At 50.8% G+C, this 16,497-nt stretch overlaps 2 protein-coding genes across 2 annotated transcripts in view; one reads left to right on the top strand and one right to left on the bottom strand.

Annotated features, from left to right (window-relative positions):
* The window catches only part of PPL (periplakin), a gene marked incomplete at its 5' end in the record, with an annotated part of 11,935 nt that extends 677 nt beyond the window's left edge, over window positions 1–11,258 (top strand). The window contains 11 exons of the mRNA XM_010173008.2: window positions 566–717; window positions 1,243–1,340; window positions 1,617–1,774; window positions 3,199–3,377; window positions 3,474–3,612; window positions 4,433–4,626; window positions 5,250–5,400; window positions 5,689–5,772; window positions 6,884–7,000; window positions 7,804–7,896; window positions 8,406–11,258. Of these exons, the coding sequence (XP_010171310.1) occupies window positions 566–717; window positions 1,243–1,340; window positions 1,617–1,774; window positions 3,199–3,377; window positions 3,474–3,612; window positions 4,433–4,626; window positions 5,250–5,400; window positions 5,689–5,772; window positions 6,884–7,000; window positions 7,804–7,896; window positions 8,406–11,090 (4,050 nt within the window). The remainder of the gene's footprint in view (window positions 1–565; window positions 718–1,242; window positions 1,341–1,616; window positions 1,775–3,198; window positions 3,378–3,473; window positions 3,613–4,432; window positions 4,627–5,249; window positions 5,401–5,688; window positions 5,773–6,883; window positions 7,001–7,803; window positions 7,897–8,405) is intronic.
* A 4,691-nt stretch (window positions 11,259–15,949) lies between these two features.
* The window catches only part of LOC104528861 (ubinuclein-1-like), a gene marked incomplete at its 5' end in the record, with an annotated part of 14,318 nt that continues 13,770 nt past the window's right edge, over window positions 15,950–16,497 (bottom strand). Inside the window, one exon of the mRNA XM_010173006.1 lies at window positions 15,950–16,002. Within this exon, the coding sequence (XP_010171308.1) occupies window positions 15,950–16,002 (53 nt within the window). The remainder of the gene's footprint in view (window positions 16,003–16,497) is intronic.

The raw sequence follows: 16,497 nt of genomic DNA, 5'->3' as shown, positions 1-16,497 counted from the left end.
CGAAGGGATGGGACAGCAAAGCTGACACTGCGGGAGCAACAGGGGCCTGGGAAGGAGCCAGCAGCTCCAGCTGACCCAGCTCTGGCTACATCTCCAAAAAGCCACCCCACAGCCTTGGGAACAGCTTCTCATCCCTGTCCCCGTGGGAACGCACTCACCATGGCTGTGGCAAGAGGAGGCACAGCTCCATGGCGGGAGAAGGGATTGAGGGTGCTGGGAGAAGGGATTGGGGGTGCTGGGAGAAGGGATTGGGGGTGCTGTCGGTCCTACCTCCCCACAAGCGGGACTCCCCGGGGCTGCCGGTGTGGAGCAGGGTGGGTGGCATTTCCTGACCTGCTGCTGTGACTGGTTCCTGTCCCCCCCAGGGCCAGATAAGCCGAGGAGCCCACTACACCCTGAAGGGATTGAGGGTGCTGGGAGAAGGGATTGGGGGTGCTGGGAGAAGGGATTGGGGGTGCTGTCGGTCCTACCTCCCCACAAGCGGGACTCCCCGGGGCTGCCGGTGTGGAGCAGGGTGGGTGGCATTTCCTGACCTGCTGCTGTGACTGGTTCCTGTCCCCCCCAGGGCCAGATAAGCCGAGGAGCCCACTACACCCTGGAGAAGAACGGCGGAGACATTTGGGAAGTGGCAGACAGCTCAGGAGACAAGCTGAGCGCCCCGGGGGTCTGCTTCATGATCCCCCCGCCTGACGCAGCAGCCATAGCACTGGCAGACCAGTACGTGTCCCCCAGCCTGCCATGCCCCTGCAGCCTTTGCCACCAGCCCCAGGCCCTGCCACCAGCCCCAGGCCCTGCACCCCTGGTCTGGCAGCACTAACGTGGGGCTCCTGCCCCAATTCCTGCAGCAAAGCCATGCCAGCTCGAAGCCTCAGGCTTCCTCCAGGAGGGATCTCTGCACCCTCCTGCTTGCACACGAGATCCCACCTGGCAAAATGGGGCCAGCTCAGGACCATCCAGGTCCCTGCTCTGCTGGGAGGTCATTGCAGTGAGGGGAGCTGCCCATCCCTCCTGCCTCTACCCTTCTCCCACCGCTCTGGTGAAGACACTGTTCTACCCTCTTGGCAACATGGGGTGAAGGTGCCTCTTCCCTACTTGCTTCATGGCTGCCTCAAGGGGCCAGGTCCCATGAACCCCTCCAGAGCTGCACCTCCTTCCTGGAGCAGCACCAGGATGGGCAAGAAGGGTGATGGAGGGGCTGAGGGCCTGACTCTGATCTCTCGCCCACGCTGTCCTGTGTTGCAGAATTGCTGACCACTATGTGGCTGTGAAGGAGAAGACAGCCAACTGCAAGAACATCCTCCAGCAGCGCTACGAGGGGCTGAAGGCAGACAGCATTGGAGGTGTGGCTCCAGAAGGGCAGCTTGGGGTTTGCCCCTTCCCACACAAAAAGGCTGCTCTAGCCTTGAATTTAGGTGGTGGCCCATCTCAGGGGAGAGGTCACTGAGAGCTTCCCATCTCCTCAAGGTCCTTGGGCATGACAGCAGTGGGATGTGTGCAGGGGCAGAGCAGCCAGGACTCGGGGAGTGGAGGGGGATGTGGGTTTTGTACTCACCAGTGGGACTGAGCCCAGATCCAGCTTCCAACCAGTTTTAACCTGCTCCCACCTCGTTATCCAGATGCTGCATCAGTTCAGGGACGCCAGCTTCTGGCTGGGCTGGAGAAAGTCAACAGCGACCTGGACAAGCAGGAGAAAGCAATAACAGCAAACCTCCGACCACCGCTGGAGCAGAGTCGGGCCGTGCAGGACAGCACTGAGCGCTCCAAGGACCTGAAGGTACAGGGCTGTGGAAGCAGAGATGGTGCTGTACAGGGACTGTGCTCCCAGGGGGTCTCCAGGGTGGTCCTCTATGCTGGGTGCTGTAAGTGCTCCCTGAGCCCAGGAGCATGCGGACATGTCCTTCACTCCAAGGACATGGAGGTGCTGGAGCATATCCAGAGAAGGGCAACGGAGCTGGGGAAGGGTCTGGAGCACAAGTGTGCTGAGTTCCCTTGTGGCTGAGGGAACTGGGGGTGTTGAGCCTGGAGAAAAGGAGGCTGAGGGGAGACCTTCTGGCTCTGTCCAAGTCCCTTGGAGGAGGGTGGAGAGAGGTGGGGGTGGGTCTGTTCAACCAAGGACCAAGGGACAGGACAAGAGGAAATGGGCTCCAGTTGTGGCCAGGGCAGTTGAGATGGGATGTGAGGAAGAATTTCTTTGCTGAAAGGGTTCTGAGGCATTGGAAGGGGTTGCCCAGGGCAGTGGTGGAGTCCCCATCCCTGGTAGTATTTAAAAGATGGATAGATGGGGTGGTCAGAGATATGGTTTAGTAGTGGACAGGTACGGTTGGACTCGATCTCAAAGGTCTTTTCCAACCAAAGGATTCTATGGAGTGATGCTTACAGCTGGCTGCTTCCTCCCATGGAGATGGGGAGCAGCCCTTTGAGCAGCCTCTGAAGCCAAAATTCTTTGCCCTGCATCTGCCCCAGCTCAGACACAGAAAGGCTGAATGGGAAAAAGGAGATGGCTGCAGAGCATGGGCTGTGAGCCAGAAAGAGCAGCCCTCAAGTTTTGATCCTGCCCATGTTCTGAGCACAGCAGGGACGTGAACTTTGCCACCACTATCACCAGCTCAGGAAGGAGCAGGAAAACACTTCTAGTCCAGGGCACTGTTTCTCCTTGTGGACCTGCTCCACCAGGCTCTGGTGCTGGTAGCATCCTGCTCCTTTCTTCTCCTTCTGACCCCTAATTAAGCCAGGCTCTGTGCCACAAACCTCCCTTGGTTTAGAAGGAAGTTCAGGTCCTGGTTACATCACCTGCCGAGGGCTGTGTCAAAATCCAAGCGCCACCACAAGTGAAAGCAAATTGCTGCAGCTGCCTGTAGTGCTTTGATGTCCAGGCAAGAACTCATCCCTCAGGCTGCAGAGTCCAACGGTCCAGATGAGTCCAGCTCATTTCTGACAGAGCTAGAGGTGGTGGAAACCACTCCTCAGCCAGAGTTTCCTTGCTAAGGGCTGGCTAGCCTGTCCCAGAAGAGATAAAACTCAACAGAAAGTCAAGAGAAAAAAATCCTTTTGTCCCCTACAGGGCTGAAAGGCACCTACCATCAAACACAAGCCCTCAGCCCTGACCTCCCTCCTCTCACACTGGACAGCCAAGGGTCAGCTTCTTTGTAGCCACAAGGTCCTAGTTCAGTTGCTCTAAAGGCTTTATTCCTCCTGCAGAACATCACCAATGAGGTCCGTCGCATCGAACCCGAGAAGAGGAGGAAGATTCAAGAGTGTGAGGTCTTCATTGAATCTGTGCCGAACACTGGCAGCGCCACCTTGGTAAAGAACAAGGTGGAGAACACCAACAGGAAGTACGACCGCGTGGTCCAGCTGCTCAGTGCTGCCCAAGAGAAGTAAGTCAGGGCTGAAATCACGGCTTGAGCCTGGTAGGATCCTGCAGGAGATGGGTACAGCTGTGCTTAAACACCTTTCCTCTTGTGTCCATACAGAGTTGAGATGGCCACACACCTCGAGAGGAGCCTCCAACAAGGCCGAGACCTGCTGTCTACCTATGAGAACAAACTGGTCATAGATGACACGGTACCAGAAGATTTGCGGGTGGTAGACCGTAAGAAAGAAGAGTTGCTGGTGAGTGTTGTCTCCAGCCAGTTTCCAACCCTATTGACATGTTCCACATAGAACCACTTTCCACAAGCTGGGGCAATTGCTGCTCAACTCACGAGCTTGAATCAGTTGGTAAAGGGATGGCCACTCCAGCTGGAGAGGAGACCTCACGTTAACTGCAGGGATCTCTACCTACTTTAAATGCAAACCATTCCCATCCCCAAACCAGAAATCAAATGGCAGTTGAATACTTGTGATTTGACAAAAGGACTAGTGGAGAAGTGAAGGATAAAATGATCTGGGAAAAGCAACCCAGAGGCCTTGAAAGAGGTGGACCTACCAAGGCTTGGAGAACAGTTATCACTAGGAAAAGCTACCGGTCAAAACTGGCAATCCTTCTGCTATAGAAAGGCCAAGAACTGGCTAGGCCAGAATTTTCTGTCCTTCTTCAGCTTTTCCATCACCCCTCCAAGTTCAGACGAGCTTGCAAAATCTTTCACTGCTCCTTCTGGAGTTGTTGCTCTGGTAGGAACAGGGTTTAGGACTTGTATGAGAAGCACCAAATATTTTGCATACAGCGTGCTTCCTTTTAAAGGTTCACAGGTGGAGAAAGGAGCGAGAGCTAGCTTTTCTCCTCAGCAGGTTTGTCAGATGGCTCTGCTAACAATGGCTCTCAAGCCTCTAACTTGCTTTTCTCCACAACTCATAACACAACCACAGCTCACCTGGTTCTTGGCATCTTCCGCAGCTCCAGTGCAGTTGCTGGAGTTGATGGGGAACAGTGACAAAAGCCTGGCATGGGTGCAACCCCATGAGAATCCCTCTCTCCCGCCTTTTTCTGCAGGCCATGGGCACTGAGCTCCAGTCCAAAAGGTTCCTGCTCAATGAAGCAGAGCAGAACTTGCTAAGGGCAAAGACGTGCTCCAACACCCTGGCCAGCAAGTTCCAGGAGCACTGCCCTGACATCGAGCGGCAGGAAGCCGAGCTCTACAAACTCAATCAGCGCTTCAACAACCTCAGCAAGCAAATCGACCACAGGTAAGACAGAGGAGAGGATCTAGCTAGGACTGGACCTGCCTGGAGAGGCGGGACATGGGTATAAACTGGAAGAGGGGAGATGGAGATGAGATGTGAGGAAGAAATTCTTTGGTGTGAGGGTGGTGAGACAGTGTCCCAGGCTGGCCAGAGAAGCTGTGGCTGCTCCTCCCTGGAAGTGTTTGTGGCCAGGTTGGATGAGGCTTTGAGCAACCTGGTCTAGTGGAAGGTGTCCCTGCTGCTGGCAGGGGGGTTGGGACTGGATGAGCTTTAAGGTCCCTTCCAACCCAAACCAGTCTGGGGTTCTATGATATTCACAGTGGAGTTGGAACCAAGCTGAATCTGGAAGAGGCATAACAGCATCATGGGAATGAGGAGTTGCAGAAGGACTTCCAGGGAGGGCTAAAGAAGAAGAGGGAGAGGTTCCTGGTGTGCACTGGATGGGCAGATCTGGGCAGCCTTTAGGATTAAGTGCTCTTGCAACAGAGATGGGGACCTTGGTGAGAGAACAGCTCTGGCTCAGATCTGTGTCTTTGGGGAGCAGGGGAAGCAGGGGTGGGTTAAGAGCTGTTCACAGAAGACACAAGAGAGGTGCCAGTACTGAAGCTGAGCTGATTTCCCCACAGAACACAGACCCTGCAGAAAGCCCAAAGCGCTTATTCCAACTACCGCACCATCTACGACAAAGTCAACCAGTTCCTGTGCAACGTTCCCAACTACGAGCCGCAGGAGACCGACAGCATCCAGCAAGTGGAGATGAAGCTGAAGAACCAAGCGGTAATTCTTGCTGAGGCTGCCCTGGGCTCCACGGGGAAAGGAGAAAGAACAACACTACCAGATAAGGAGTAGAACTTGGATAGCTCCTGAACATAACATGGAAAAAGAGAAAAATCTATTGATTCTATGGAGTCCCACTGTCCCACCTGTGCCGTGTTTGCACGTAGCAGGGCAGCTCCAGGAGGTTGTCATTCTCGGTGTTGTAGTTTTAATGGTAACTCTCAAAAAGGCTGAACGATGCCTTTGGGGTTTGTGTTCCCCTTTGATGTGTATCTCTGTGTGTGCCAGGTGCTCCTCGGTGACATTGCAAGCAAGGAGCAGGAGGTGCAGGAGGTCTCTGCCACAGCTCAGCAGTACCAGCAGGCAGTGAAGGTAAGGACTGCAGTTCTGACGGTGGAAGAACTTCAACGCAGACTCAGACTAGTCTGGGTGGGAAGGGACCTTTCAAGGCCACCTAGTCCAACCCCCTGCCATGAGCAGGGACATCTTCAACCAGATCAGAATGAGAGAGCACCCGAAACCTTGAGATACTCCAAGAATTGTAGAATGGTTTGGGTTGGAAGTGACCTTTAAAAATCATCAGGTCCAACCCTCCTGCCATGAGCAGGGACATCTTCAACCAGATCAGGTTGCTCAGAGCCCCATCCAACCTGACCTTGAATGTTTCCTGGGATGGGGCTTCTATCACCTCTCTGGGCAACCTGGGCCAGGGTTTCACCACCCTCAGGGTAAAAAATGTCTTCCTTCTATCCAGTCTAAATCTCCCCTCTTCTAGTTTAAAACCATCACCCCTTGTCCTATGGCTACAGGCCCAGCTGAAAAGTTTGTCTCCATCTTTCTTATAGACACCCTTTAACCATTGAAAGGCTATAATGAGGTCTCCTCAGAGACCTCCAGGCTGAACAGCCCCAACTCTCTCAGCATCTCCTCATAGCAGAGCTGCTCCAGCCCTCTGATCATTTTTGTGGACCCACTCCAGCAAGTCCATGTCTTTCCTGTGCTGAGAACTCCAGAGCTGGACACAGCACTGCAGGTGGGGGTCTCACAGGAGCAGAGCAGAGGGGCAGCATCACCTACATCCTACAAGGAGCCACCTAAAGAAAGCCTAGTACCTTTGGCTCAGTCAGTTGAGCTAAAACCAAGTTAACATCTGCTCTGACATTGACATCCCATGGCCATCAGCATGGCAACTGGTGTGGAGTTATTGTCTGTAAAAGGAGGGTTCCCACTCCAAGCCCAGCATCAATAAGGTAACTGGAAGGTCAGTGCACACCTGCAGCTGTGCCGTTATGGTCACAGAGCAATAATCAACTCAGAACCTTCTGCGAGGTCCTGCCAACAGTGCTCCACATCCCACCATCCTCAGCAGCTCGCCTAACACACAGATCAAGAGAAGAAATCATCCAAGGCAGGGTTTAGGAGGGACCTGTGCATGAAGAGGACCCAGTCATCTCACTCTCTTCCTTGGAACTTCTTCCCACAGGACTATGAGTTGGAAGCAGAGAAGCTACGGTCCATCCTCGACCTAGAGAACGGCCGGAACGGGTACATGAGCAAGAAGCCCAGGCTGCAGTCTCCAGCTGCGAAAGTGAAAGAGGAGGTAAATAAGGGGTGGCCTACAGCGAGCTAGAGCAGGTGACAGCCTATGGGACCCACGGGGATTCTGAAAAGTTATATTTACTGCTGGGAACCTTGGTCCCAGAGGAGACCAGGGGGAGGGCAGAGAATCAGGGGAGGAAGGGATTTTCCATCATTCTTAGCCCATCTTTTTTTTTTTTTAGAATCACAGAGTGGTTTGGGTTGGAAGGGACCTTCAAGCTCATCCAGTCCCAACCCCCCTGCCAGCAGCAGGGACACCTTCCACTAGACCAGGTTGCTCAAAGCCTCATCCAACCTGGCCTTCAACACTTCCAGGGAGGAGCAGCCACAGCTTCTCTGGGCAGAATGAGAGAGGGAAAATGTTGGATTTAGCACTTTCTGAAAGGGGAATGGGGGAAGAAAAGCCAAAAACCCGGAAGTTTTTCCCCTCTCCAGACTTTCAAACAGGGAGATTTCACCACCAAGACCACATGCTAGATAGAAATACTCAGAGTGAGAGCAGGCCACGAGCTACTTAGTTATGCAGGATCTCTTTGCTACCTGCCTCAAACTCATCCCACCTCCACCCTGTTCTTCCTCAGCTCCATCTCTCTTTGGATATCTCAATTAGGAGACCTACCACGAGCATGTGTGTGCATGAGAATCGCTCCTCCTCCCCCAAAGCTTGGCAGATCACCGCTGTAGAAGGTTCTTAAGAGAGCGCCCAGGGTTACTTCTTTAGGACCTGTTGTTTCTATTCAGCAAATCTTGCCCAAGCACCCTCTGATCCCACCACCTCTTCTCAAGGCCTTTTTTGTTCCCTAGGAAGCTCTTCTGGCAGCCAAGTTCACCGAAGTAAATGCTGTGAACAAACAGAGGCTGCAGAACCTGGAGTTCGCTCAGAGCCTCCTGCGGCAGGTAAGTGACCCCCAGGGACGACGCGATGCTGAAAGGACAGTCGTGTACAGAACAGACACGTGTCCCTTCACTGTTACAACCTGAACTGGAAACAAATCCAGCATTTCGTGTCCCCAAAACCATTAATCAGCAAACCCTTGACTCAGATAGACAACCCCTTCCGTGTTTCCCAGTCCCATCTCTCACTCACCCTAGGAAGCTCCACATCATTTTTAACACATCTTTTGCCAAACCCATCCCAGAATCAGTGTCCCCTGTGGCTAAAAGCTTTGTTTTGACAGCAACAGGCATCACAGAAAACATTTCCCAGGCTGAGAATCCACAGGGCAGTTCCAGAGCCACCTGTTTGCAAATCCCTCCCCCCCCCCGTCACGTTTGCAATCAGTCACCTCCATGAACCCAACTCAACGTTCTCCTCTTGTTTTGTCACGGAGGACACTGAAAATAAGCACCAAAAGGATGATTATCTGGGGTGGGGTTTGACTACACATTCTTTTTTTCAACAACAGCAACCAGAGGTTCAAGTGACAGAGGATTTTGTCCAGACCAAAAAATCCCTAAGGCCGGTGGAAGAAGTCTGGAAGTTGAAGAAAGAGCTTGAGGATGAGACTCAACGTCGGCAACAGCTAGAAGCAGAAATCAAAGCCATTCAGAACAACATTGTCCACCTGCAAAACCAGAAGCCTCAAGAAACTGTCGTTAAGAAAGAACTGCTGAAGAAAGTGCCTGACCCTCAGCTGGAGGAGAGCTTCCACAAACTGCAGCAAAACCTCGCAGAAGAGCAGCGCAAGAACCAGGTGCTGCAGGACGAGCTGGAGGCTCTTAAAATCAGGCTGCGCGTTTTGGAGCATGAGAAGAGGGAAGGAGGGCAGGAGTACATAGTGAAAGAGGTCCTGCGTATTGAGCAAGACAAGGCTCAAGCTGATGAAATCTTGAAGCTCAAAGAAGAACTGGAAGAGCTCAGGAGGCAGGAAGGAACCAGAGAGAACGAAGTCATCCTTTTACGCCAACAAATCGCCGTGCTGTCCAGCGAGAAGAACAAAGAGCAGGAGAAGGTAACGGAGAAGGAGGTGCTGAAGCTGCAGAACGATCCCCAGCTGGAGATGGAATTCCGGATGTTGCAAGAGAACAAGCAGAGGGAGAGCGCCCTTCGGCAGAAGCACGAGGAAGAGCTCAGCTTCCTCCAGGACAAGCTCAAACGTCTGGAGAAGGAACGAGCCATTGCCGAGGGCAAAATTACCGTCAAGGAGGTGCTGAAGGTGGAGAAAGACCTGGCCATTGAGAGAGAGGTGAATGAGCTCCGTCGCCAGTACGAAGATGAGAAGTCCAAGGGTCGTTCCAATGAGCGGGAAAAGGCTGAGCTGCTCAGGAAGATCCAGCTGCTGGAGGAAGAGAACTCCAAGGTGGTTGTCCAGGAGAAAGTGCGTGAGATTGTGCGCCCAGATCCCAAGGCTGAAAATGAAGTCGCCAACCTTCGTTTGGAGCTGGTAGAGCAGGAGAGGAGATACCGAGGTGGTGATGAACAGCTGAAGAGCTGCCAGAATGAGCTGGCTGCTCTGAGAAACAGAGGACCACTGGTAGAAGTCAAAGAAGTCATTAAGGAGGTCATCAAGTACAAGAATGATCCAGAAACTGAAAAGGAGCTACAGCGACTCCGGGAGGAAATCATAGAGAGGACAGGAGCAATTGAAAGAGCTGACCTCGAGATCTACCAGCTGAAACAAGAGATACAAGCTTTGAAAGATACCAAACCTCAAGTGCATACAAAGGAAGTTGTTCAAGAAATTCTGCAGTTTCGGGAAGACCCCAAGACCAGAGAGGAGGTCGAGTCTCTGAGAGTGCAGCTAGCAGATGAACAGATGAAACACATCGACCTGGAGAGGGAGCGGCTACTCCAAGAAGAGAAAGTAAGACAGAAGGAGGAAGAACTTTCACAGGTGAAGGAGAAAGTGGTCCAACAGGAAGTAGTGAAGTATGAGCAAGATCCTACCTTGAAAGCTGAAGTCAACTCCTTCTCTCAGAGCATTGAGAGCGAGCTGAACCAAATCGACTGCCTCCGTGAAGAACTGCGCAAGCTGCAGAGGAGACGGTCTGAGCTGGAGCGTCAACTAGAAGAACTTGAGAAAGAGAGACAGGCCCGCAGAGAGGCTGAGCTAGAGGTGCAGAGGCTGAGGATTAGGTTGAATGAGTTGGAAGAACAAGAGAGGGAGACAACAGAACGAGTGACTGTGAAACAGAAAGTGATCCTTCAGCAAGATCCCCAGCAAGAGAAGGAGCACTCCCTCCTCAAGCTGGAGCTAGAAGAAGAGAAGCACCGGAGACAGGTCTTGCAAACTGAACTAGAGGCCCTGAGAAAGAAGCTCCTTTCTTTGGAGAAGATGGAGGTCAAAGAGAAAGTGGTCTTTTCAGAGAGCGTCCAAGTGGACAAAGGAGACACTGAGTATGAGATTCAAAAGCTGAAGAGCAATCTGGAGGAAGAAAGTAGGCGTAAGAGGGAGCTGGATGCAGATATCAACCGCCTCGAAACCAGGCTGTCCGAGGTGGAATTCAACAACTCCAAGTCATCAAAGGAGCTAGACTTATTAAGGGAGGAAAACCACAAACTCCACCTTGAGAAACAGAACCTGCTGATGGAAACAAGGAGACTGCAATCAGAGATTGAACTCACAGCAACAGAAGCTCGGGATTTGAGAAACATGACCCACGTGGACAGTGGAATAAACCTGGACTCCAGATTCCAAGCTTTGGAAAGAGAGTTAGATGATCTGAAGCAGTTATCCAGAGAAAAAGACGCGGAGATCGAGCAACTCCAGAATCGCCTCAAGACGGTGGCTATCAAGAGGGAACAAAGAGAGAACCACCTGAGGCGCTCCATTGTGGTCATTGACCCCGACACGGGAAAAGAAATGTCTCCAGAGGAAGCTCATGTGTTTGGCCTCATCGAATGGAGCCTGTTTGTCAAACTGAAGAGTCAGGAATGTGACTGGGAGGAGATCTCAATAAAGGGTCCCAATGGGGAATCGTCTGTGATCCTCGACAGGAAGTCTGGTAGAGAGTTCTCAATTGAGGATGCCTTGAAGAGTGGAAGACTCAGCATGGCTCAGTACAACAGTTACCTCAACAAGGAGATGTCGATCCAGGAGTTGGCAGTTCTGGTGTCCGGAAGTAATTACTCAGCGCTCCCTCCACTTTAGAAAGTTGTTTCTGAAGAGCAGCTCGTCAGAGCTGCACCACTTCTGTTAGACAACCAGATCACTGCAAATCCTTTGCCCTCCTTTGTGTCTTCCAAAACGCTAGAGCCTCTGCCCAGCCATGCTATGAAGCCACGCTGCTTGCTGTCACACACTGCAGAAAAGCACCACCAGTAGTGGAAAACACATTTTGTCAGGACTACAGCAAAACCTTCTCCCCCTCTTCATCCCTAACTCATCACTCAACCTAACAAAAACCAAGCCAAAAAGCCTTAGGACAGTGAAGTGCCTGAAGTCCAAAGACTCAGTAGAACCTGCAGTTTCCTCAACATATACTCACGTAGTGGCATAAAAAGCTGTATACAGCAGTCATTAGAGAGACTGAAGGTCAAGATGACTCCAAGGTCACCAGCAGGAGCTGGTTACATCAGCTGCATGTTGGTAAGCCAGACAGTTTCCTCGTGGACAACTAAATGATGAGATTGTCCTCTGAGAAGCCCAGCTCTGTTAAAAACAAGAGGTGTGCTACACACCTCACTTCAGTACCACCCCATCAATACCTAAACACCATCGATTTGTTCACCTACGTGCCTACGCTGCTGGGGAAGAGTGAAGCAGATGTAATTCGATGGCATCAGCCGTAGATCCAGGAGGAGCATTCATAGACCACAGAGGTCACCAAGAAGGATGAGAAGAGATGGCAGGATTGCCAAACACCAGAGGGTAGAGTGAAGCATGCAACTGGAACCAAGCGCAGAGTGCCTTCCAAACACAGATGGCTGACCTCACCATGGCGGTGATGGTGATGGCGGTGCTGGTGTTTCACTGGACGGGGTTACACGCAGCTACACGTTTCATTTACTCGTGTAAGGGAATGGGAACTAGAGGGGAATTCTATTTATAGTACCAAATAAACATGCAGTGGTTCCAAAAAGAAGTTGGGTTGTTGGGTTTTGGTTTCTTTTTTCTTTATTAATTATGGCAAATCTCTTCATCTTTGGCTTTACAGAAAGATGCCATTTCGGAGGCAAAGTTAAAACAAATCAGACTGTTTATTTGAGCTGTTGATTCTTTTCCAAGAGGGAAATTGCTGGAGCAGAAATTAGAGCTGGGGCTAATTAGCAGCATTAGCTGGGAGGGAACTGCACTAACAGCTGCAGGGAGAAAGGGAATTAGAAGAATCCCAGACTGGTTTGGGCTGGAAGGGACCTGAAAGCTCATCCAGTCCCAACCCCCCTGCCAGCAGCAGGGACACCTTCCACTAGACCAGGTTGCTCAAAGCCTCATCCAGCCTGGCCTTCAACACTTCCAGGGAGGAGCAGCCACAGCTTCTCTGGACAACCTGGGACACTGTCTCACCACCCTCACACCAAACAATTTCTTCCTCAGATCTCAGCTTCATCTCCCCTCTTTCAGCTTAAACCCATTTCCCCTTGTTCTGTCATTAACTGCCCTTATAAAAAGGGGCAGTTCATGCTAGGATGGTACCAGGGGCTTCCACATCTACAGCACCTTCATTTCCTTTTTCCTAAATTTTGGCTAATACCTGAACCCCAGTAAACTCTGACCTCAATGAAAACAGCCCTGAGCATTCACTGTGCATCCATCCTGGCTCTGGGGAGTAACAGTTATTTTACCTCTGGGAATGCCGTGATCCCGCAGGATCCCACCGCTGCTCCAGGTTCTTGCCAGCAGATGTCAACTTCATGCATCAGCAGGAGCACATTGAATGAGAACGTGCAGTTCTGCCACCACAGTGGCTACAGACAGAGCTGTAATTTACTTACCATGGAAGAGACTTTCGTTAAAACAGTAAATAATTCATTACTCACTCGAGAAACATGATCAAGAGGTGGTAATAAGAAGAATTTCTTTGCTGAAAGGGTTCTGAGGCATTGGAGGGGGTTGCCCAGGGCAGTGGTGGAGTCCCCATCCCTGGAGGGATTGAAGAGTCGTGTAGACACAGTGCTGAGGGACATGGGTTAGTCGGGGACTTGTCAGTGTTGGGTTCATGGTTGGACTCGATGAGCTTAAAGGGCTTTTCCAATCTGGGCAATTCTGTGACCATCTCAGCTGAAAGACAAACTCTTGAAAACAAAGTTATGAAACTAGAGGTAAGGAGATGGAAAAAAAATATTTTGGAAACTTTGAAACAATTTATTCAATTGTTCTGTACAAGATGAACAGTTTTCATACCATCTCCACTATCTTCAGCAAGACAGTCCCAACACACACCAAAAAAAGAAAAAATAATTAAAAATATATATATAATAGTAGACACCCGAAAGGAACTGCCACACAAGTGCGTGCCACGGGAGCCTCACCTCCCCACGCCCTCACCAAAGCCTTGCCAGTGGCCTCCTCAAGGCAGAGACACCAAACTCGGGGCTCCCCATCAGCTGGTGGGTGGGTCTCTGCGTGGTTGTGCCTGGCTGCGACTCGGCTCCGTACCACTCACTCATTCATTATAGCATGGAAAAGAATTTAAAAAAAATTAAAAATATATATATATCCCACAGAATTTCCACCAAATAAACATTTCCCTGAGGCAAGAGGCTTCGCTAAATTCCTAGGAGGAGGGTGTTCTGCTCTGGCCACGCACACGGGTGCTTCTCAGCAGAAGCATTCCAGTGAAAGCAAAGCGAGGGAGTAGAACCAGCACCTCGAGTCATCACGGAGTCCCTCCCCTGCCAGGTGTCTGATCGCTCCTTCAGCCACCGTGAGACATTGAAGGTGCAAAGTACCTCTCAGGATTGGGCCTTCAAGGGGAACCACGCGACATCCACTGCTCAGAGTCCATCCGTAACTGCTGGGCTTCGTTTTAATAACACAGGTTCTGTCTTTGGCTCTTTTGCTACAACCCAGGGGTTTTCTGTAAACAAGTTTTAAATCTGAGCTCTATTTTTATTTAAAAAAACAAACAAAAAAATGCAAACAGTGCACTGATCTTGAGAAATTATATATCAGCTCAAACTGAAAGTGGTCCATCTTGGATCTTACCAAAAATGGGGAAAACAAAAGCAGATATTTGCTGGTACAGCCAGTGTCAGCATCTTCCTCCAAAGCTGAAGGAGGAAGGCTGCAAATTTTTGCCTGAAATACCAGTAAAGTCTGTGCCAACCAGCGCTGCTGCTGCACGACTGGGATGTGGCTGCGGGGGCCTGAGAAAAGGCAGATCGAGGGAAGAGCAGAAAATCAAACCCCAGCAAGCTCCGTTGGAACCACAGCCTGTCCTGAGCTACGCACAGATCAACAGGGTGTGATCAGGAGAAGGACTGAATCATAGAATCCCAGACTGGTTTGGGTTGGAAGGGATCTTAAAGCTCCTCCAGTCCCACCCCCCCTGCCAGCAGCAGGGACACCTTCCACTAGACCAGGTTGCTCAAAGCCTCATCCAGCCTGGCCTTCAACACTTCCAGGGAGGAGCAGCCACAGCTTCTCTGGCCAACCTGTTCCAGTGTCTGACCACCCTAACACCGAAGGATTTCTTCGTAATATCTCATCTAAACCTCCCCTCTTTCATCTTAAACCCATTTCCCATTGAGGGCTAAGAGTTAAAAAATTAAAAAGAAAAGACACACCCCAATTCTAGATGGTCCCAATTCCTGCAGCTGGGACAGACACATGATCCTAGTGCAGAAATCAGCGAGGAGAGCAATATTATTCTCTGGGATTCATGTGACTGGTAGGGACCTTGGTTGATCTAGATTAATCCCTCTGCCCATTAAAGAGATGACAACCAACGACCCTAGGAAAGAAGAATGGCTGTAGGGGAGGGTCTGGAACCCACTTGCATGAACTTGGATAAGAACTGGTGCTCTTGCTGGATGTGGAACTGCGGTTGCAGTCACCAGACACCACTCAAGTCCAGACAGTGCAGCTTTTTTTTTTTTTTGTTTTTTTTCTTTTTTTTTTTTGATGTGCAACCATAAAAAGCTCTATTAAATAAAACAGAATACATTTTAAATACAGAATGATTAAAAAAGGGTTGAGGAGCACACAAAATAGGGTTGAAATGTGTGTTCACTTGTCCATTCTTGCTCCACCATAAAAGGCACTGGAATTATATCTTCCTATACATGTGACATGCTGAGAAGTGTCCCATTCAATCCAATGCATTCGATGGTCATGAGGATAAAACTGAGCAGGAGGAAAAAAAAAATCCAAAACCCAAAAAGAAGAAGAATTCTCAAAGTCAATGACTGCATCTAAAAATGTCTCTCTAAAGAGTCTTCCTTCTCCTCCAGAGGGGAACATCAGGTGGTTCATTAGATTCATCACACAGGAAATGTTAAGTCCTCCAATTAACTGTAGCACAGTTTTACAGTACAATGGAAAAGTCAAATGTCTTCAGAAAAGCCCTGGCAGTGCTAGAATGATCCAAGTAAATCCAAAGCAGAAGAAAGAAGCACCTTTCACACCCTCCACTGGGAGACCAAGGAGGTAACTGGACTTGGAGGTACTTGGCAGATCCAGACAGAGGTGGGTGGGAATCCAGGGTAAGGAAGCCAAGCCACCCGAGTCTCCCCGTGAGATCTAGCTCCTGCCAGTGCCAGGGAATGTGTGAAGGGCAGCAGCAAGAAAACAGTGCTACAAAATGCTTCTCTCATTAGGGCACATGGCTCAAGGTGGCCCTGGGTGTGGGGCTTAGCTCTGAAAGCCTCCGAGCCAACGCACCAATGAGCTCGTCATCGCGGTTTAATCTCTCCAGTTGTCGTGAGGAAAAACAAAAAAGTAACAAAAAAAACCAACCCAAAAACAAAACCACAACAAAAAAAAAAGACAGAGGCAGTATCCAAAGGTCATGATCTGTTCCTCTGGGTGTTATCCCATGTGTGCTCGAGCTCCCCTCCTTGCAGACGTCACAACTTGCGCTGCTGTGCGTTGGACCCTTTGCCGTGAAGCTGAGAAGCATCTGAAAGGAAAAACAAACCAAGTGGGGAAGGGGTTTGGCATCAGCTCCAGAGAGCTGTGTGCAGCTGGGACAGCCAGATCTCTGCTCAAAATGAACTGCTTTTCCCTTCCAGCATCAAGGAATCGGGGAGTAAGAGGATGTGCTTGGAAACATCTTACAACTGGGAGGAGCCCTGAGGGAATGGGAAGCACTGAGGGTCTCCTGTGGCCTCCCAGCAAAAGCACACGGCACAGATTCAGGTTGCTCCTTGACTCACCAGCCTGTACCCCTCTTTAAGAGCCACCCTATCATGGCTCCCCATCTAGGAAACTCGAAATACATGGTCCTGGCTGCCTTGCATCTCAAGGTGGTTTGAAATAACACCCTTGCTGTTGTAAGGAAGGCTTCAGGTGGCCACTGACAGCAACAGGAATCACCGAATCCCAGACTGGTGGGGTTGGAAGGGACCTCAGGAGATCATCCAGTCCAACCCCCCTGACAAAGCAGGTTCCCTAC

The sequence above is a fragment of the Antrostomus carolinensis genome, unplaced genomic scaffold, assembly GCF_000700745.2.
Source record: "Antrostomus carolinensis isolate BGI_N321 unplaced genomic scaffold, ASM70074v2 scaffold6188, whole genome shotgun sequence".
NCBI lineage: Eukaryota > Metazoa > Chordata > Aves > Caprimulgiformes > Caprimulgidae > Antrostomus > Antrostomus carolinensis.
Note: the sequence above shows the minus strand (reverse complement) of the source record. Positions and strands in the feature narration are given on the sequence as shown.